Source organism: Capricornis sumatraensis, chromosome 4, assembly GCF_032405125.1.
Source record: "Capricornis sumatraensis isolate serow.1 chromosome 4, serow.2, whole genome shotgun sequence".
NCBI classification, from domain to species: Eukaryota; Metazoa; Chordata; class Mammalia; order Artiodactyla; family Bovidae; genus Capricornis; species Capricornis sumatraensis.
The window spans coordinates 157,119,954-157,139,663 of NC_091072.1; the positions used below are offsets into that span (position 1 = coordinate 157,119,954).

General features: G+C 53.1%; 2 protein-coding genes across 4 annotated transcripts; one reads left to right on the forward strand and one right to left on the reverse strand.

Moving 5' to 3' along the window:
* Positions 1 to 3,353: 3,353 nt before the first annotated feature.
* Positions 3,354 to 10,737, forward strand: LOC138077733 (uncharacterized). Its single transcript, XM_068969888.1, has 8 exons — positions 3,354 to 3,385; positions 4,212 to 4,255; positions 5,018 to 5,094; positions 9,160 to 9,225; positions 9,371 to 9,409; positions 9,719 to 9,898; positions 10,231 to 10,273; positions 10,616 to 10,737. Exons 1-8 carry the CDS (start codon positions 3,354 to 3,356, stop codon positions 10,735 to 10,737), a joined length of 603 nt encoding a protein of 200 aa, XP_068825989.1.
* Positions 10,738 to 12,163: 1,426 nt separating this feature from the next.
* Positions 12,164 to 16,425, reverse strand: LOC138079240 (cytochrome P450 2D14-like). Of its 3 annotated transcripts, none has more exons than XM_068972109.1 (9): positions 16,181 to 16,425; positions 15,279 to 15,450; positions 14,611 to 14,763; positions 14,346 to 14,506; positions 13,768 to 13,944; positions 13,466 to 13,607; positions 13,061 to 13,248; positions 12,484 to 12,625; positions 12,164 to 12,384 (listed from the first exon to the last, which is right to left on the reverse strand). In XM_068972109.1, exons 1-9 carry the CDS (start codon positions 16,367 to 16,369, stop codon positions 12,206 to 12,208), a joined length of 1,503 nt encoding a protein of 500 aa, XP_068828210.1. In that variant the 5' UTR covers positions 16,370 to 16,425; the 3' UTR covers positions 12,164 to 12,205. The 3 variants fall into 3 exon arrangements, with proteins under 3 accessions (XP_068828210.1, XP_068828209.1, XP_068828211.1); XM_068972108.1 differs by having other exon boundaries at positions 13,061 to 13,302; XM_068972110.1 differs by lacking the exon at positions 14,611 to 14,763.
* Between the last annotated feature and the right edge of the window lie 3,285 nt (positions 16,426 to 19,710).

Genomic DNA, 19,710 nt, shown 5'->3' on the forward strand with positions numbered 1-19,710 from the left:
TCCTTGCGGTGCACAGTCTCTCCAGTTGTGGCATGTGGGTTTTGTTGCTCCTCAGTATTCAGGATCTTAGCTCCCTGACCAGAAATTGAACCCTTGTCCCGTGCATTGCATGGCAGACTTCCAACTACTGGACCATTAGGGAAGTCCCTGATATATATATATATATATATATATATATATATATATATATATATATAGTTTTTCTTTTCTTTTTGTTTAACATTCTTTCTTTTTTATCTTTTTATTTTATAAACGTACATGAATTTTTTTTTTTTTTTTTTTAGGCTGCACTGAAAGCTTCCAAGGATCGAACTTGGGCCCTTAACAGTGAAAGTGCAGAGTTCTAATCACTGGACAGCCAGGGAATTATCTATTTCACACAGACACACACATATACATGTGTATTTATTTGTTTCTGTCTGCACTGGTCTTCAGTGCTTTGCTTGACTTTCTCTAGCTGCCGTGAGTGAGGGCTGTTCTTCACTGTGGTGCAGGGGCTTCTCCTGTTGCAGAGCAGGGGCTCTAGGAGAAAGGCGTTCTATAATTGCAGCACACAGGCTCAGTAGCTGCAGCTGGAGGACTTAGTTGCTCCATGGCATATGGAATCTTCCCAGACCAGCGACTGAACCCATGTCCCCTGCATTGGCAGGCAGATCCTTATCCACTGCATCACCAGGGAAGTCTTATTGTTATTATTTTAAAATTTATTTGGCGGCACTGGGTCTTAGTTGTGGCACGTGGGGTCTAGTTCTCTCTGGCCAGGAATAGAAAACCTGCACTGAGAGCGTGGACCACTGGGTCTTGACCGCTGGACCACCATGGAAGTCCCTGCACATGCATTCTTTAACGTGTGTTGTTTAGTTTCCAAATATTTGGGGATTTTTCAGGGATCTTTCTGTTACTGACTTATAATTTAATTCTATGTGGTCCAAGAACATGCTTGCAATTACTTAAAACTTTTAAGTGATAGAGGCTTGTTTTGTGGTTGAGAATATGGTGTTCCATGGTAAATATTTCATATATATGTGGAACTAAGGTATTCTTCTGTTTTAACCACTGTGGTTTTGTAATTATTATTCAGTTACAGTTGTAGTAATTTGGGGAGGGTGTAAAAGCTGTTGTCTTGACTCTGAAGATGTTTGTTTGGTCTCAGTCTTGTTTACCTTTCTGTGTGCTCAGTTGCTCAGTCGTGTCTGACTCTGCGACCTCATAGACTGTTGCCCGCCAGCTCCTCTGTCCATGGGATTCTCCAGGCAAGAATACTGGAGTGGATTGCCATTTCCTTCTCCAGGGGATCTTCCTGACCCAGGGGTCGAACCTGGGTCTCCTATGTCTCCTGTATTGGCAAGCGGATTCTTTAGCACTGAGTCACCTGGGACCCTCACCATATTCCTGGCCCAAACTGAAAGCTCAGTAGACATTGGTCGAATAAATGGATGACACTTAGAAATGGTCCGGTTGTGATATGGCTTTTTATTTAAAAAACAAGATTATTGAGTCATGTGAGTGAGTATTATGCACCTTTGTGTCCCTGCAGGACTTTGCGTGGAGCTTGGCACATCATGGGTGCTCAAGCAGCGTTGATGGCACTGAATGAACCCGAAGAGATACCTGCAAAGGTGCCGCCTCTGACTGATGGGGGTTTACATCCACCCTGAGGCAATGACAAGCTACTCTGGTCAAGGTTGGAGACGTTGTCCTGTCATAAAGCCCCCAAAGGCATGATGTCACACACAGACCCCACTTGTGAAAGGGAGGGGCTGTGTGCTGGGCTCCCAGGCTTAGCTGTGCTCCAGTGCCCTTCTCAGTGTGTCCTGGAGCCTGAGGGGAGGTGAGTAGGCTGCCTTCACACTGATATGGTCAAAGGATACTCTGCAGACTGCTAATATCCTCAAGATTGGTAGATCTGGTACGCAGTTTCAAAAGGCCGCCCTCGGTAAACCACCCAAGCAGGTGATAATCGTCTTGACGACTCCTAGCCTAACTTTTCTGCCTCCCTTCCTATGTGGTAGTCTCTCTTCCCTCCTCTTCTCATTTTCTCTCCTCCAAACCTTCGTTCAGAAGAAGACTGATATCTTTCTTGCTTTTTGAAAGCTTACTGTTGAATATGTTGCTAGCAGTATTCTCAGAGAAGGTAGTTCAGTAGGAAGAGAGGTCTGGTAGTGCCCCGGAGAGAGATGAAATGAGCTGAGGCCCCCAAAAGGCCCCCTGGGTTTGGAGACTAGGAGCTTATTGATGACTTTGGTGAGAGAGGTCTCAGAGGTTGATGGGAACAGAAAGAGTCTGAAGCGGGTTGTGGAGTGAGGGAGCGGTGGAGAGGAGCAGAGACATGCACGGCAGAGTCTCTCAAGGAGATGGTGTGAAGGGAAGGGGACAATAAGGGTGGCACCTGGAGAAAAGATGTGGGCCGAAGGGACAAGAGCTGGGTGATATGATTACATACAGATGGGAAGAGAAGGAAGGACAAGTGAGAGAGAGGAAACCCAAACACCACGTTGTAAGAAGACCGGAGGGATGGAGTACAGGAGGGGGTGAGCCCCAGAGAAGGGGGCGCGGTCTCCTCCTCTGAAGAGGAAATGACCTGCGAGAAGCAGAGAATGGACGAGTGAGTCTAGTGGCAGAAAATCTGGGAACACCCGTCTGATAGAGCCTGTGGGCCCGGGTGAGAGTGAGGAAGGCGGACAAGGGGCTGGAGGTTGAGAGAGAGACTCCCTGACAGTTCCTGTGGAGAATGGGGGACTCAAGGGGAACAGAGGCTCCCCAGGCCATGCTGAGGTCCACCTCACCCTGGAGACCTTAACTTACCCTGGTGTCAGTTTATATGCAATTCAACGCTGAAGGTGGGATTCTAGACAAAGAGGGTGCTTTCGAAAGGCTAGGGAATCTCCCCCTGTCCTCCCAAGATTATTCCAAATCTGCTGCATAACACCGAAAATACTTTAAACTGGTGGTAGTTTTTAATCATTTTTATTTACTATTATAATTAGCTGCCTACCCCCTGGGGTCATTTTACATCAGATGTTCAGTAGAGCTGTTCCTTTTCCCTTAATCCTCTCCCAACCCGCCCTCCCCATCCTGACCCCTATTTTTCCAGTGGGAGGTCTGAGGCCTTGGGAGAAATTCCTGAGCATTTTCCAAGCTCCGAGTACTAACCCACTCCATTGTCCTTAGTTTAGCCTCAAGCTGCGACCAGCGGGCTCTCCCTTGGGTGAACCCTGCTGGTGGGGGTCCTGCCATCCCCCAGCTGCCTCTGGCCCATTGCAGTCCCCGCCAGCCACAAAGTAAAGGAATACTAGGCCTCTGGGGTTACATGATGCACTGACTGATACCCATCTTCTCTCCTTAGACCGAAAATGGTGTTTGGTCTGTGCAGCCAGAGAGAGAGGTAAAGTTTACATGGGCCCTGTTATCATACCCTCATCAAGCAGGAAAGGGGACCCCCTCACTGGGTCCCACAAGGAAGGGGTTTTGTATGGCCCCTTTCCTGACTGTTACAGTGTCTCTGGGACTCAGGGTCAGAGTGGAGAGCCTGGTACAGACAAATGGGACATGCCTCTGTGTGTGTGTGTGTGTGTGTGTTTGTGTGTGTATAGACAGGGTGCCAGCATCCTGGCAGTGCCAAGAAGCTGTGTTCGAGGGGGTTCTCAGGTGGTCTAATGGTTAGGATTTGGCACTTTCACTGTGGAAGCTCAATCTCTGGTACGGGAACCATCCCACGTGGTATTCAGAATGGCCAGGAAAAGCTCTGTTTGTCCCAAGGGAGGTGTTCCAGAAAAGCAAGATGGACAATGGGATATTATTTCTAATCCAGGCTGGAGTCAGTCCAGAGGAGGGAGGGAGGGCTTTGGGGGGCTGTGGGCCAAAAAGCTAATACAACCCTTGAACGAACAGCTTTGAATGCTGAGCCAAGGCTAAGCCCCTGCCTTCAGGCTGGAGAGGCAAGATGGACCTGTGCAAACAAGAAGGAAAGGAGAATGGAGGGGGTCAGAGGGGCCGTGTTGGCTCCAGGCTCCAAGTCTGGCTTTCTGAGTAAGTAGAGGCACAGAGTCAGCAGGGAGCCTAGGCTTGAGCCCTGTTACAGCTGTGGATTTATTCATCCACAAGTGTTGATTGGACGCATCCTGGTGGAATAGGTGCTGGGGCCTGGACAGAGGAGGAGACCGTGAGGGCGGGAGACCCCAGCCGCACACTCTGCTCTGCTTTCCTTCCAGGCTCTATAGTCTCCTCTACGCAATACAGATCTTCATTCTTACAGGTGAGGGCCTGGGTGCTGGGGTGGTCGGGGGACTGATGGCAGGACCCAAGGAATGGGTGCTCGTCTCCGAGCCACTTCAATCTCCAGCTACTCCCCAAGACTCTCAGAGGCCCCCTCCTGAGATCACCATGTGCCTGCCTCCCCAGGGCTGGTCACACTGCTCAGAACCGAGGCTGGCTTTCTTTCTCCCTTTCCTCCCTCTGTACCTCCATGGAGAAGTGGGATTTTAACCTGTGTCTGACTCTAAAACCCATGCATCTTCCCCAAAAACTCACAAACTACCCCCTCAAAACGCAAAGAACCAAGTCATACCCTATAGCAGTGATCTTCAAATATTTACTTATGCCTTTTGAATAACACCAATTCCCTGGTGGCTCAAATGGTAAAAAGCATCTGCCTACAATGCAGGAGACCAGGCTTCGATCCTTGGGTTGGGAAGGTCCCCTGAAGTAGGAAATGGCAACCGACTCCAGTACTCTTGCCTGGAGAATCCCATTGAGGAGGAGCCTGGTAGGCTACTGTCCATGGGGGTCACAAAGAGTCGGAAACGACTGAGTGACTTCACTTTCTTTTCTTTCACTTTCATTTTTGAATAGCTGTCCCCTCACACATTTGTAGTTAATGTCTAATGCCTTTCATCACACATCAAAATACTTTAAAAATATACTGTTATTGCCATATTTACTATTGTATGTAACTGACATTTAAAAATAATTGTTACTTTTTAAATGTTTTAACTAGTCTTTCTTCATCTACCTGCAGGCGTGGTGTACTACTATTTTCAGGGGTCTTTGGGGAAAACAGCCCCTGCCCATGAGATTGCTGTGGAGTCATCACAGGTGGGGTTCTCTGTCGGAGGCTAAGGGGACTGTCTCATGTAGCACAAAGAGCAGTCATGCTGCCTGATCAGAAATGGTTGACCAACTGTGTGTGTGTGTGTGTGTGAGGACTCTGGAGAAAACCCCTGTGTTCTCAGGAAAGTGTCAAACAAAGCCCCGCTCTACCACCCCCATTCCCGACCCCCTCGGGCTGGCTGTACAGTCACCTCAGGGATCTGTGGCCGCAAGCTCATCTCAGGGTCCGTGGCAGGAACCTAGACGAACCGACAGGAACAGATGACCCCTACTGTGTGAGTAGCCTTGGAATATGGTCCCACATTTGTACGAGAAGGGGGTGGTGGTGAGCAGGACACCTGCCTGGGGTCACATATCCTCTTGGACACTGCAGGTCCAGGGACCTGTGACTGAAGCCCCTACTCCCAGCCCTCTGTCAGGAAAACACACATGGAAACTGGATGTCCACTGAGGGTCACTAGCCAAATCAGGGGTTGACAATCTGGTGAAACCTCGCAGCCCCCCAGCAGCATTTTTTTGTGTGTGTTGGAGTATAGCCAGGAAACATGTGACAGTTTCAGGTGAACGGTGAAGGGAAACTTTATTTTGTCCTGGGGTATAGCCAATTACCACGTTGTGACAGTTTCAGGTGGCCAGTGAAGGGACTCAGCCATACATGCACGTGTATCCATTCTCCCCGCCTCCACCAGCAGCTCCCACTTTGTAGAGGAGGAAACTTAGGCTCCCAGAGGGACAGTGACTGGACCCAGGCTGCCCAAGGTGACACGTTAGAGTCACATGCCTGGTCTCTGGAGGCCCCCTGCTCTCCCTCTGGTGCTACTGGGAAGGGAGGAGTTTCATGGGGCCAAGCTGCTCTGTGACCCAGCAGCACAGAGACGTGTGGGCTACGTAGTTAGGGAGTGACTGTCAGAGGTTGGAGAGCCCCTAAGAAGGCCTAGGTGGGCAGGTGCCTTAGGGCTTCCCTAATAGCTCAGTGAGTAGAGAATTCACCTGCAGTGCAGAAGACCCTGGTTCGAATCCTGGGTCAGGAAGATCCACTGGAGAAGGGATAGGCTACCCACTCCAGGATTCTTGGGCTTCCCTCGTGGCTCAGCTGGTAAGGAATCCACCCGCAATGCGGAGACTCTGTTGGATCCCTGGGTTGGGAAGATCCCCTGGAGAAGGGACTTCTCCAGGAAGAGAGGCTACCCACTCCAGTATTCTGGCCTGGAGAATTCCATGGACTGTATAGGTTTGCAAAGAGTTGGACACAACTGAGCAAATTTCACTTTTGGAGACAGAGTCCTATGTTGCTTCATTAGTGTTTTTTTTTTTTAATTAACCAAACTTTCATTTAAAAAAACTATTGTCATCAAAGACAATAGCTTGATGAGTCAAAGGTTTAAGACCTGGAAAGAGTCTGCTGTTTGTCCCAGTCCTCTTCACCCACGATTCCTGCAGCCCAGGGTAGAAATCTTTCTAGCTTCCAACTGTCTAGCTGAAGCCCTTGATTTTGCCTCCACTGTTCTAAATAAAAAGCTTATCTTGCTTTGTCTTGATTGTTCAGATCTAAACATTATCTAATGAGTTATTACAACAAAAGGTGAGGATTTAGCCATTGTAACACCTGGAACTTACCGCCACCTCCAGCAGACGTCTCACCTCGCTCCAGTCTTCCGCATGATTATCTCCTAGGTTTCGGCATTCTAAGTGTTGTGAGTAATGACATCTTTAGTTGTTAAAAGTTAAGAATCATTTTTGTTTCTTGTGCTGACTTTTATGACATTTTGGCTTTTAAATTCCTCTCCGACAAACTGGGCTCTTTTTAATTCATTTTTTTAAAATTAAGGAACTATTTAAATAGAGTGAAATCCATTCTTTTTAGTGTACCGTTCTGTGAGTTTTGACAGATGTATACAACTGTGAAATTGCCACTATAGCCAAGATCCAGAACAGCTCCAATCAGTTCAGAAAAATCCCCCATACTCACTAATACTAATTCCCCCTCTCCCAGCCCCTGGCACCCAGTGATTGGTTTTCTGGCTCCATAGTTTTGCCTTTGCAAGATGGTCATGTAACTGGAAACATCCCAGTACCTAGTCTTATTTATCTGGCCACGCAGCAGGCCTGGGGATCTCGGTTCCCCGACCAGGGATGAAACGCGGGCCCCTGCAGTGCAGGCACAGAGTCCTAGCCGCTGGGCCACAGGGCCGCCCCCGGGTGTGGCTCTGAGCCTCTCACTGAGCACAGGACGCCTGCACGTGGTCCACGGTAGTTTGTTCCTTCTCATTGCCGAGTAGCTGTCCCGAGTATGGATGCCCCGCAGTGTGGCCGCCAACTGGACGAGAAGCATTTGGATTGTTTCCAGTTTTTGGCAGTTTCAGATAAAACCACTGTAATGTTCAGGTACAAGTTTTGTGTGAACATAGGTTTTCCTTTCACTCAGGTAAGCACCGCGCAGGGGGTGCCTGGATCTTGTGCTAATGTGTACTTAGTTTCCTAGCAAACTGCGAAACTTTCCAAAGTGCTGGTATCCACTTTGCATTCTCTCCAGCAAAGAATGGAGGATCTGTTTGTTTCCTAACATTTCCAGCATTTTCCTTTTTGAAGTCATTCTAGTAGGCTTGGGGCGTCATTTTGTTTAGCTCAATACTGAGGGTTTACATGTTAAAACTATGCAAACAGTATTCCTGAGTCAGGTAGTATACTATCATCAGTCTTTCTGTATAATTTTGCGTTTCTCCTCTTTTTTAAACTGTAGTTTTCTCTGAACCTATAATTAATACATCTAAACTGTCTATTAAAAACAATCTCCTTGCTATACACTTAAGATAAGTTAGGTGGTGTATCAATATGATTATTTCGCTGGGGACGTATTTCTTGGAGCCCTCCACCCTTTTCCCTCCTGGACAGATGTCCTTGAGGTCGGAGGCTCAGCTGTCCTGGGACCTCCCTTCACCATCATTCTGGTGAGTACGTCACTTCGTTCACATGTGGAGCCCATGTTATCTTTTATTTTGTGGTCAGCACAACCTGCAGGTGTGCTGAGGGGTAATGCTGAGATACTCCTGAGGGGTAGTCCTAGATATTACCTGTCTGAAAAGGTCTTACTGCGTATTTCTGTCAGTGTGACTATGTACAGAATTTTAGACTAGAAATAATTTTCTCGCAGATTTTGAAGATTCTCATTTTCTTCTTCCTTCAAAGGTTGGTGTTGAAAAGTCTGATGAAACTTAATAGGCTTCTTTCTTCATATCTGGTAGTTTTTATGTTCTTCTTTTCATCTTAGGTATTTCAATATTTACTGATGACATCATCTGGGGTGGGTCTCCTTCATCCATTTTCCTGGAGACTTGGCGATTCCTTCTCTCTGCAAACTCAGGTCCTGCATCTTTGGGAAGATATTCAGTAATACATGAATGGAATTTATTTGGGATTTTCCCAGACAACTCAGTTTGTTGATTCTGTTCCTTCTTTCAGAAAGATCTATGCTTTAGCCGTTGTAGCGCCTGATCTCCCTATTGTGGGAGAAATTCTTTTTCAATTTTATCCTCTACATTGTGATTGGATTTTTAATTCCCATGATCATATTTCTGTTTTTGAAGAATTAGAAGGTGGAGGGACTTGCTGGTGGTCCAGTGGTTAAGAATCCACCTTCCGACTCAGGGGATGCCCGTGCGATCCCTAGCGGGGAACTAAGATCGCACATGCCATGGGGCAACGAAGGCCATGGCCAGGAATTAGAGAAGAGCCTGTGCACTGAGCTGGAGAGAAAAAAAGAAAGCCCAAGCGCCGAAATGAAGAGTCCATGCACCACAACAGGCCCGATTCAGCCAAAATGAAATTTAAGGAGGAGTTAGAGGTTATTGTTGGAACATTGTTATTTTAGCACCCGTCCTTGTTTTGTGAATGCAGTGTTTTATGTTTAAAGACATCAATCATTTGTTAGTGTGACGCTTCCTGAAACCCCTCGCAGTCTTCAGAGTCTGCAGCATGCACTGACGTGGACCAATGCGTGACTGAGCCCTTGACACATCACCTCAGCCTTCTCTCTTTCTCCCTGTCATACAGCCCATCGGGGAGACCTTAAGGCCAGTGTGGGGGCCGATGGATAAGTGCTACCCCGTGACCACTCAGGTGGGTCAGGGCTGGGGACTCCTCCTCCCCTGGAGTGGGGTGGCTGTCCTGGGCCTCCTTGGTGGGCACACACAGAGAGGATAGGCAGGCAGGGAAGGACCCCGGGCACTCTCAGTTGTATGTGACACCCCGTTTCCCTCTGTAGAGACGCGGAGTCATGAGTGGGAAGAAGCATGACTCTGAGGTAAGTGAGGCCTGGCCAGGAAGGGCCGGGGGCTGGGGGCTGTCACCTGTCAGTGCTCCCTGAGACATGAGCTCGTCCAGCACGTGGTCAGGGCCCCAGGGATAGTAAGGGGGCTCCTTTAGGACACTAACAACCCGACCACACCTCGAGCTGAGAAGGGAGGGGCTTCCCTGGAAAAACAAAGAGCTACAACTCCAAGTGTGCACAGAAGCAGGGGATGCTGACTCCAAGTGTGCAGAGCAGGAGGGGAGGCATAGGGCATCAGAGAGCCTTTCTGCCCATATAGCGCCCTCTTGCCCCACCTTGCAGGCCATGACCCCCAAGGCAATGGGAGAACTGAACGATGCTGCCCCCAAGGAGGAGACTGCTGTCTTGTCTAGGGAGGAGAGGCAGGTGGGGCACCTGGGGGAGGAACCAGCCAGCCTCATTCCTGGTGAAAAGAGGGAGACTGAGAAGGAAGACGTGGTGGCAGGGACTGCAGGATGGCAGGTAAGGACCCTGGTGCTCAATTGGAACACGGTCCCCATGTGGGTCCTCCTGGGAAGCCCCTGGGCTCTGCAGGGTGTAGTGGAAAGGCCAGGCTCATGCCACCATGGCAACGGTTGGGGGAGGCCAGGGCACCCCAAGACCACTGAGTCAAACTTCCAATGCGGTGGAGCAACAGCTCTGTGTGCAGCTGAGAGGTGCAGACATGGTCTGAGCAACAACAAGTGGATCTGAACCCTGGTCTTATCCGACTGTTTGGGAAGTGAGACCTGTTTCCCTGGCTACACAATATAGAACCTGCCTCATCCCACCCCCTGCCCCTTCTCCCTTCCTAGGAGAATAAGAAGGCCCAAAAGAAGGCGGCCGTGTACGTTCCAGGTAAGACAGCAGACCCCACCCTGTGAGCAGGACTGCCCTGCTCCCTCACCCCAGGGACCCTGCAGAGGTCACAGAGAGCTAAGCTCCTCCCTGACCCTCCTGGCCCAGGGAGGGGGCGGGGATGAAGCCCAGGTAGTCTGATGCCCAGTCTTTCCCGAAAAGGCCCCTTGTGTCCTTCCTTCTTGGTTTGGCAGGACTTGAGGTCACTCCCCTTGGGCTGGTGGAAGGTACTGCCCTTTTAGCAATGCTGATGTGTTCTCCTGGCAGCAGAGGGTACCCTAGCCCTGGGCAAGGTTCCTTCCAGCAAGGTACCCACAGGGCGTGTCTGATTGTGCTTTTCAGAGGCTTCTGGGGAGGACATCGTGGAGGAAAGGCCCAGGGGCTGGGTCCCCCAGCTCTTGAGGAAGCTCTGGCTGGGATGGTGCCCCACCTCTGACATCCCCAAGACTCAGAGCCACGACTGACTCTGCGTCCAATAAATCCACAGTTGTTGCTTCTGCAGGCCCGGTTTCCTCCTTTCAGGGTCCTCAAGTTTCTGCAAACCCAGTGTGGCTTCGTCCACGGCCCCTGTCCCAACAAGCTGCAGGAACACCTCCTCCTGCCACTAAGCCCTCGACGTGGCTATGCTGGAGACTCAAGGGGGCCCTGGCTGGTGTTCTGAGTCTGTGCCAAAGGAGAGACAAGGCTCCCTGAATGTCGAGAACTGACTGTCACGAAAGCACAGCTGGCTTGATCAGGGGCTGGTGCTTCTGGCCTGCCTGACTGGTGTCTCCCAGCTCTTAACCTCAATGTGCCAAGGAGTCTGCCCAAGACTCTGGTGAGCAGACAGTCATTAGAGCCCTTGGGTGGTGTCTGTGTGAGCTCAGTGCAGACCAGACTGGGGGCTGGAGCTGGAGAATGGGGGTCCCTGCCCTTGGCCGGGGCTCCAGGCTGAGAAGGTCACAACCTCAGAGTCGGCAGAGGAACACAGGGCCCGGCAGGCATCAGAGGCAAACCTCCTACTGGCTGAAGGGGAAACAGAAGCCCAAGGTCACATGGTGTCGTAGCACAGCAAGGACGAGAGCCAGGCTGTCCTCCTCTGAGCTCTGAGGGCTTCCTTCTGCTCTGCCATCCCACTGTCCCAGGATCCGAGGTTGACCCTGCCCCAGGGCACGGCCGCAGTCCACACGGGCTCATTTCTGGCCCCTGCCTAGGCTCCTGAGAGCCCGGCCTCACCTGGCCCCTCAGAGGATGGAGCCCCGGGTTGGAGCTCTAGCGCGGCCGTGAGTGGCAAGTCCTACTGGGCAGGGGCTGGGGGATGAGTGTCCTTAAGGGGCAGGGAAAGGGGCCCATCCTATAAAGAGGCCCAGGGAGGTGGCTCCCTCCTGGGAAGAGCTCCGGCCTCAAGAGCACTGAGCGCTGGGGGCTCACCTGGCATATCCCTTCCCAGTGCCCCCCCTCACCTTCTGCAGACTTGAGGGGCTGGCTGACCTGCGGCCTGTGGAGCCAGGTGGCTGTGGCTAGGCCTGAAATGTGGGTGTCTGAGCTGATGGGCCCCCTTATCCCATGGGGGCCTGAAATCTCTCCCCAGCCTATGTGAGCCTCTCCAGCAGAAGCCAGGACCTGATTATATAGGCTTCTTCACTACGCCCAGTACCCAAGGTTGGGTCTCCAGGGTGTATGGTTGTAAGCCTCAATAGACCCCTCTCACAGTACACCCCAGGACACTCTGAGCCTCAGTACACTCATGTGTTAAACGGGGTCAAATGCCAGGTAAGGATGAATCAGGCCGGGGGGCGGGGCTGGTTTTGGGGAGACTGCTGAGGCCACATGACTGCAAGGGATTGGTCAGGGGCCCCAGGTGAGATTCAAGTCAGGATGGAGCCACCAGACAGTGGTTTATTGAGCATCAGGGCTATGGCTGAGGAGTGGGTTGGGGCAGGGTGCCTGCCTTTAGCGGGGCACCGCACAGAGCTGGTAGGGGGCTGGGGTCACCAGGAGGGCAAAGACACCGTGGTGGCTGGGGTGGGGCTGCCCGGCAGGCACCGAGAAGCTGAAGTGCTGCAGGAGGCTGGTGAAGAAGAGGAAGAGCTCCATGCGGGCCAGGGGCTCCCCGAGGCATGCGCGGCGGCCTGTGGGTGGGCACGGGGGCTCTGTGAGCCTGGGTCTCCCCCTCCAAGACACCATCAGGATGGGGAAGCAAACCAGGCATCCCCTCACCCCCCAGGTACCTGCGGAGAAGGGTATGAAGGCCTCCTGCTTGACGAAGCGGCCCTGGGCATCCAGGAAGTGCTCCGGGTGGAAACGGAAAGGCTTCTCCCAGAGGGTCTCATCCTTCAGCACTGACGACAGGTTGGTGATGAGTGTCGTCCCCTGGTGGCAAATGTCTGGCGTTTATGAGGTCTCGATTGGTAGGGTTGGCGGTGCCCAGACCCCTGCCACCAAACACAGATGGGCACACACACTGCCTGGCACGCACCCAGCCTCAAGTAACCTTCAGCCCAAGACGCTTCTCAGCACCGTCCCTCCTTCCGTGGCAGGGTGCCCTTACTTCCCCTCAGTGCCCGGCCTCCTCCAATGCTCTGATACGTTCTAGTTTGTCTTCTCTGCCCGACCTGGGGCTCTGAGTGGACAGAGCCAGGCCTGCTCTGCTTTCCTGTCCACGCCCACCCAGGCTGGGACATTCAGTACCTTAGCCATGAGAATGGGGTGGCTTGGATTCCAGTCCTGGCCACATCTAGCAACACTCACTGCAGCTACCAGGTGGCAGGTGGTGCGGAGGCGGGGTTGGGGGAGCCGCAGGCCTACCTTTGGGACGTGGAAGCCCTGCACCTCGATGTCACGGGATGTCATGTGGGGCACTCCCAGGGGAGCGATGTCTGCAAAGCGTTGCACCTCATGGACCACGGCCATGGTGAAGGGCATGAGGGCCTGATCCCCCATCTCTGGTCGCCTCACCTTCCCTATCACCTCATCGATTTCCTGCTGGACCCGTCCTGGAAAACAAGTGTCCTCGTGGTGGTCAGACCCAAGGCCTGGGCTCCTGCCTCCTCCTAATGCCCGGGTAGCACTGCGTCCACTCGGAGGAGGCACTGTGACATCGGACCTGGGGCTCAGGCCCTGCACAGAGCTGGTGTTGGTGGCCAAACCAACCGAGCTCAGAGGCCATGGGCTGTCCTCATCCTCCCAGCACCCACCCCGGGCTAGACTCACGCTGCACGTCTGGGTGCAGGATCATGAGGAGGAGGGCCCAGGCCAGCGTGGTCGAGGTGGTGACCATCCCAGCGGAGAACAGGTCGGCCACCACCAGGCGCAGGTTCTCATCATTGAAACTGCTCTCGGGGTTCCCCTTGGCCTGGGTTACACCGGGAAGGTAAGCTCAGGGACAGAGGTGAAGTCCCCACATGGCCTCCCACCCTGCTCCGGTCAGCCCAGGTGTCTGATCCCTGGGTGATACAGAGCCCTGAGTTTGCCTCCGGGGCCCTAAATACACATCCCTGTTCTGATCACCTTACCTCCTTCACCTCATCCAGGAAGGCGTCGGTCAGGTGTCGGGGTGGCTGGGTCGGGTCCCGGGTCATCTTCTGCTCGGCGATCAGCTCATCAATCAGGGCCATGAAGGCCTTCTGCCCCGGGAAGACCTTGGCGGCCAGCCCTGGGATGCGCATGAGCACCGGCACAGCTTCCACCACCTGTGCGGGTCACAGCCGTGGCGCCGTGGGACATCCTGGTGCTCAGGCTCTCACCAGTCAAGTCCTAGCTTCCTCCAGTGTCTCCATCATCGAACTTGTTCCTCCCTAAGTTCAGACCCTGCCCCTCTCTCCTGGCCCTGAGCCCAAAAGATAAACCTAAAATGTACATATCATGGATACCGGTCCCTTCCAGTGAAAGCGTACTCCCACCCCTAAGCACGCTGAGCCCGCCAGGTCTCTCTCACCTGGGCTGTCTGCCACCTCCCACTTCCAGACCTTTCCCTTGCAGGTGCCTATCCCAGAAAGCCCTTTCTTGTGCTGGCCCTCTACACAAGTCCTCCTCCGGGGGGAGGGACTTGCTGGAGGACGGAGGCCGCCTCTACAGAGCTCCTTTCCCGCACCTGGCGCACTAAGCCAGACTCTTCTTTCAACAGGTCCTCCATCATGTCCAGCAACTTGACGATGCGAGGATCGTTGTACTCGAAGCGGAACCCGAAGGTCAGGGAGGCGATCACGTTGCTCACTGCTTTATTCAGGAGCTCCTTGGGGCTAAAGGGGCGTCCTGGAAGGGGACGGTGCAAGGTAGGGCACGCCTCCATCTCTTCTGTCCCAGACCTCTCCAAACCTCCCAGACCTCCGTGTCCCTCAGCCCCAGCACTCACTCACCTGCCTGGTCGGCGAAGGCGGCACAGAGGCACGAGCCCTCCTCGGTCACCCACTGCTCCAGTGACTTCTTCCCCAGGCCGAAGTTGCGCAGAGTGGACAGGGAGAAGCGCCGCTGTTCGCGCCACGCATTCCCATACCGCGCCAGGATCACTCCTGGGGGCGGGGCGGGCACGAGGGCGTGGCTCGGGTCTGGCCCCGCCCCTCCCGGGGATCTGTTCACAGCCCCGCCGCCATAGGGGAAGGTCAGGGCCCCTGCCCGCCCTCAATGGCCTCGCCCTCCCCTCCCAAATCCGGCCAACTCTGACACCCGGCCCACACTGCTCCCCGAGGCTCCCCTTCTAAGGGCCCGTCTTGGCTCCACTTAATTTTACCAACCGAGACCACGTTTGTCACGTGGGGAAGTTCCTGGCCCACCCCTGCCCTGCCGACCTCGACTTTGTCCTTTTTCCTGCCCACACCGACGGCCCATTCGTGCTTACAATGGCCCTGGGCCGCCCTCTCTTAGTAAGTCCCGCGCCCTCTGCCTCATCCAATTTCTCCTTCCCCAACGCTTGGCATAGTCTCCATTCTCCACCGGACGACCCCTAGAATTTGTTGGCTCTTTCCTGCACCCAAGGTCCGCGACCCTGCCTCCGCCTACAGAGACGCGGCCTGCCATAGCCACTTGCCTTCGGCGCGCGGCCCGTAACCCAGGTGCTCGTAGACAGCCGGAGGTGGACGGTCGGAAGTGTCCTGGCTGCGGTGCACCAGCGCCTCGCGCACAGCGGCCAGCCCGCTGAGCACGACTACCGGCGTCCAGCCCTGCTGCAGGCTGAACACGTTCCCGAAGCGGCGCCGCAGCTGCAGGCCAAAGGTCGAGGGTGTTTGGCAAGCCCAGGCCCCGCCTGGCTGTGGGCCCAGCCTCGTGGCGTTAGCCTCTGGGCATCTCTGGGCCCCCTCCAGCAGCGAGCAACTGCAAGGACTTTATGTAGTCTTGTGAGCCCGGGGGGTTACATCCACTAGTTTTGAGGCTCTCAAGTTGCATGAGACCATCCTACTCACAGACCCAGCTATGACTTTTCAAGCATCACAAAATGGCCAGCAGGCCAAGTTAGCATCCTATTTTACAGGTGAAGAAACCCAGGTTCACAGAGGGGAGCAGGGAGGCCCAAGGTCTCATGGAGGCAAAAGATCTGAACCAGATCACTGCGCCTCTCTCAACCTCAACTCGCCTGATTTAAATAGGGCCCATGACCATACATCTCCGCCATTCTCAAGACCTTTCCTCCCAACGTGACCCTCAGGGACTCAGGCTCACTTAAATTAAGAGCTGGCTGGTTGAATCCCCAGCCTGTTGCCATGCCGTAAAACCCCCCACCCCCTGGCCTTTGTCCTCTCTGACCTCTGTTTGGAAAATCCAAACAGTTCTCGGGCCCTGAACAAACGCCCTCCCTCAGGAGGGCTCTCGAATCCCCCTCCTCTTCTTGGCCCAGTCCTCTTCCAGCCTGTGGATTCACCTAGCACCCACTGTCCGCTGCTAGGTGGGGGCCCTAGGACCGCCGCTGCGCACTCCCCACCCCTCCGTCCTCACCTGGTTGAAGCTGGGACGTGGGTCCTCGAAGTCCACCTGTAGCAGGTTGCCCAGCACCGGCAGCGGCGTGGGGCCTGGTGGGTAGCGTGGGGCCCAGCGTGAGCGCCGGTGCATCAGGTCCAGCAAGAGCAAGAAGATGAGCACGGCCACGGCCAGGGGCCCCAGCGTGTCCCCAGACAGCAGCCCCATGGCTGCCTCTGTGGGCACTGCGTTCCTCACCACACCAGCACCCAGGACCAGCCCAGCGTGGCACTCTCACTCCACCTCTGGGGCTCCACCAGTCCAGGGCCTCTTTATAAAGGGAGCGGCGGCCCGGCCTTTGCCCTCTGCCCTGAGGTGTGCTGTAGGGGAGATTGTGCTGCCAAAGGGTAGGAGAGGGGTCAAGGAGAGTGAGGCGCACGGGCGCCCACTGTCCCTCACACGTGCTTTCCACGTGCTTCCGGAGGTGGCTGGAGAGCGCAAGAAGTCGCCCTCCCCCGGCCTGACTCCCCAGCTCGGCAGAGTCGAGGAAGAATCCAGGGTCTTGGGAATGGGTTCTGCCACCACCCGTCGCCTGTCAGCCTCTAATGCGGCCACAGCCCCGTTCCCAGAACGTGTCCCTGTCCTCCTCCTAGTGGCCTTCGCCTCCCAAGTATGTACTGGTCCTTGCCCCTTGCTGGCGGGAGGACCTGATGACCGGAGGGAACACTGATAAAGTTCTTGGTGTCCCCTCACTTCCCACTGGTACACGCAACACACACATAGAATCACACATTCATGAACCACATTTACACACATTCACATCCTGACTAGCCCATGCTCACATGCATATCTACACACACACACAACCACATCCACGAGTGCCTGTGTTACCACCTTCCGCTCACAGAGACCCAGCAGCAAGGGCTCTAGTTCTCAGCGGCTGCCTGGACTCAGCCGACCTCCCTGCACCTGGAGGCTGCTCTTGGGAGTTTCGCCGCCTTCACCTGGCTGGCTGATGCCTCAGTTTCCACCTGTTGTGGCTGAGGGAAGTTGAGTCTGGGGGTAGGGGGCAGTGGGGTTGTTTTCTAAAACCCATGCATCCTCCCAAAACACATCCTTGCAAACTCCCCCCTCAAAACACATATAACCAAGTCATATCCTACAAAAGTGATCTTCAAATATTTACTTATATCTTTTGAATAACTGTCCCCTCACACATTAGTAAGTTAACGTCTAATGTCTTTATCACACGTCAAAATACTTTAAAAATCTACCATTTCTGCCATATTGTAAACACTGATATTTAGATATAATTATGTTACTCTTTTAAATGTTTTAACTAGTCTTTCTTCATCTACCTGCCGGCGTGGTGTACTGCTCTTTTCAGGGGTCTTTGTGGAAACAGCCCCTGCCCATGAGATTGCTGTGGAGTCATCACAGGCAGGGAACTCTGTCAGGGGCTAAGGGGACTGTCTCACGTAGCACAAGAGCGTTCATGCGGCTTGATCAGAAATGGGTGACCAGCTGTGTGTGTGTGTGAGGACTCTGGAGAAATCCCCTGTGTTCTCAGGAAAGTGTCAAAGCCCCGCTCTACCACCCCCATTCCCGCCCCTTCCTCGGGCTGGCTGTATGGTCACCTCAGGGCTCCGAGGCCATAAGCTCATCTCAGGGTCCGTGGCAGGGACCTAGACGAACCGACAGGAACAGATGACCCCTACTGTGTGAGTAGCCTTGGAATATGGTCCCACATTCGTACGAGAAGGGGGTGGTGGTGAGCAGGACACCTGCCTGGGGTCACATATCCTCTTGGACATTGCAGGTCCAGGGACCTGTGCCTGAAGCCCCTACTCCCAGCCCTTTATCAGGAAAACACACATGGAAGCTGGATGTCCACTGAGAGTCACTAGCCAGATGAGGGGTTGTCCATCTGGTGAAACCTCGTAGCCCCCCAGCAGCATTTTTTGTGTGTGTGTTGGAGTATAGCCAGGAAAGGTGACAGTTTCAGGTGAATGGTGAAGGGAAACTTTATTTTGTACTGGTTTATAGCCAATTATAACCAGAGATCAAATTGCCAACATCCGCTGGATCATGGAAAAAGCAAGATAATTCCAGAAAAACATCTATTTCTGCTTTATTGACTATGCCTAAGCCTTTGATTGTGTGGATCACAATAAACTGTGGAAAATTCTGAAAGAGATGGGAATACCAGACCACCTGACCTGCCTCTTGAGAAATCTGTATGCAGGTCCGGAAGCAACAGTTAGAACTGGACATGGAACAACAGACTGGTTCCAAATAGGAAAAGGAGTACGTCAAGGCTGTATATTGTCACCCTGCTTATTTAACTTGTATGCAGAGTACATCATGAAAAACGCTGGACTGGAGGAAGCACAAGCTGGAATCAAGATTGCCGGGAGAAATCTCAATAACCTCAGATATGCAGATGACACCACCCTTATGGCAGAAAGTGAAGAGGAACTAAAGAGCCTCTTGATGAAAGTGAAAGAGGAGAGCGAAAAAGTTGGCTTAAAGCTCAACATTCAGAAAACGAAGATCATGGCATCTGGTCCCATCACTTCATGGGAAATAGATAGAGAAGAGTGGAAACAGTGTCAGACTTTATTTTTCTGGGCTCCAAAATCACTGCAGATGGTGACTGCAGCCATGAAGTTAAAAGACTCTTACTCCTTGGAAGAAAAGTTATGACCAACCTAGACAGTATATTCAAAAGCAGAGACATTACTTTGCCAACTAAGGTCCGTCTAGTCAAGGCTATGGTTTTTCCTGTGGTCATGTATGGATGTGAGAGTTGGACTGTGAAGAAGGCTGAGTGCCGAAGAATTGATGCGTTTGAACTGTGGTGTTGGAGAAGACTCTTGAGAGTCCCTTGGACTGCAAGGAGATCCAACCAGTCCATTCTGAAGGAGATCAGTCCTGGGATTTCTTTGGAGGGAATGATTCTAAGGGTGAAACTCCAGTACTTTGGCCACCTCATGCGAAGAATTGACTTATTGGAAAAGACTCTGATGCTGGGAGGGATTGGTGGCAGGAGGAGGAAGGGACGACCGAGGATGAGATGGCTGGATGGCATCACTGACTCGATGGATGTGAGTCTGAGTGACCTCCGGGAGATGGTGATGGACAGGGAGGCCTGGCGTGCTGCGATTCATGGGGTCGCAAAGAGTCGAACACGATTGAGCGACTGAACTGAACTGATAGCCAATTAACACTTTGTGGTAATTTTAGATGACCAGTGAAAAAACTCAGCCATACATACACGTGTATCCATTCTCCTCGCCTCCACCTGCAGCTCCCACTTTGTAGAGGAGGAAACTTAGGCTCCCAGAGGGACAGTGACTGGACCCAGGCTGCCCAAGGTGACACGTTAGAGTCACATACCTGGTCTCTGGAGGCCCCCTGCTCTCCCTCTGGTGCTACTGGGAAGGGAGGAGTTTCACGGGGCCAAGCTTCTCTGTGACCCAGCAGCACAGAGACGTGTGGGCTACGTAGTTAGGGAGTGACTGTCAGAGGTTGGAGAGCCCCTAAGAAGGCCTAGGTGGGCAGGTACC

What these genes read in the sequence shown, in the direction of transcription:
- LOC138077733 (XM_068969888.1), top strand. Translation starts at nt 3,354, where the DNA reads ATGGTGTTTGGTCTGTGCAGCCAGAGAGAGAG. An exon ending in GCTACCCCGTGACCACTCAG is followed by an intron (nt 9,226 to 9,370) that starts GTGGGTCAGGGC and finishes TTCCCTCTGTAG; the next exon opens with AGACGCGGAGTCATGAGTGG. An exon ending in GGAAGAAGCATGACTCTGAG is followed by an intron (nt 9,410 to 9,718) that starts GTAAGTGAGGCC and finishes CCCACCTTGCAG; the next exon opens with GCCATGACCCCCAAGGCAAT.
- LOC138079240 (XM_068972108.1), bottom strand. Translation starts at nt 16,369, where the DNA reads ATGGGGCTGCTGTCTGGGGACACGCTGGGGCCCCTGGCCGTGGCCGTG. An exon ending in CGCCTTCGCCGACCAGGCAG is followed by an intron (nt 14,507 to 14,610) that starts GTGAGTGAGTGC and finishes GTCCCCTTCCAG; the next exon opens with GACGCCCCTTTAGCCCCAAG. An exon ending in AGGGCTTCCACGTCCCAAAG is followed by an intron (nt 12,626 to 13,060) that starts GTAGGCCTGCGG and finishes ATTTGCCACCAG; the next exon opens with GGGACGACACTCATCACCAA.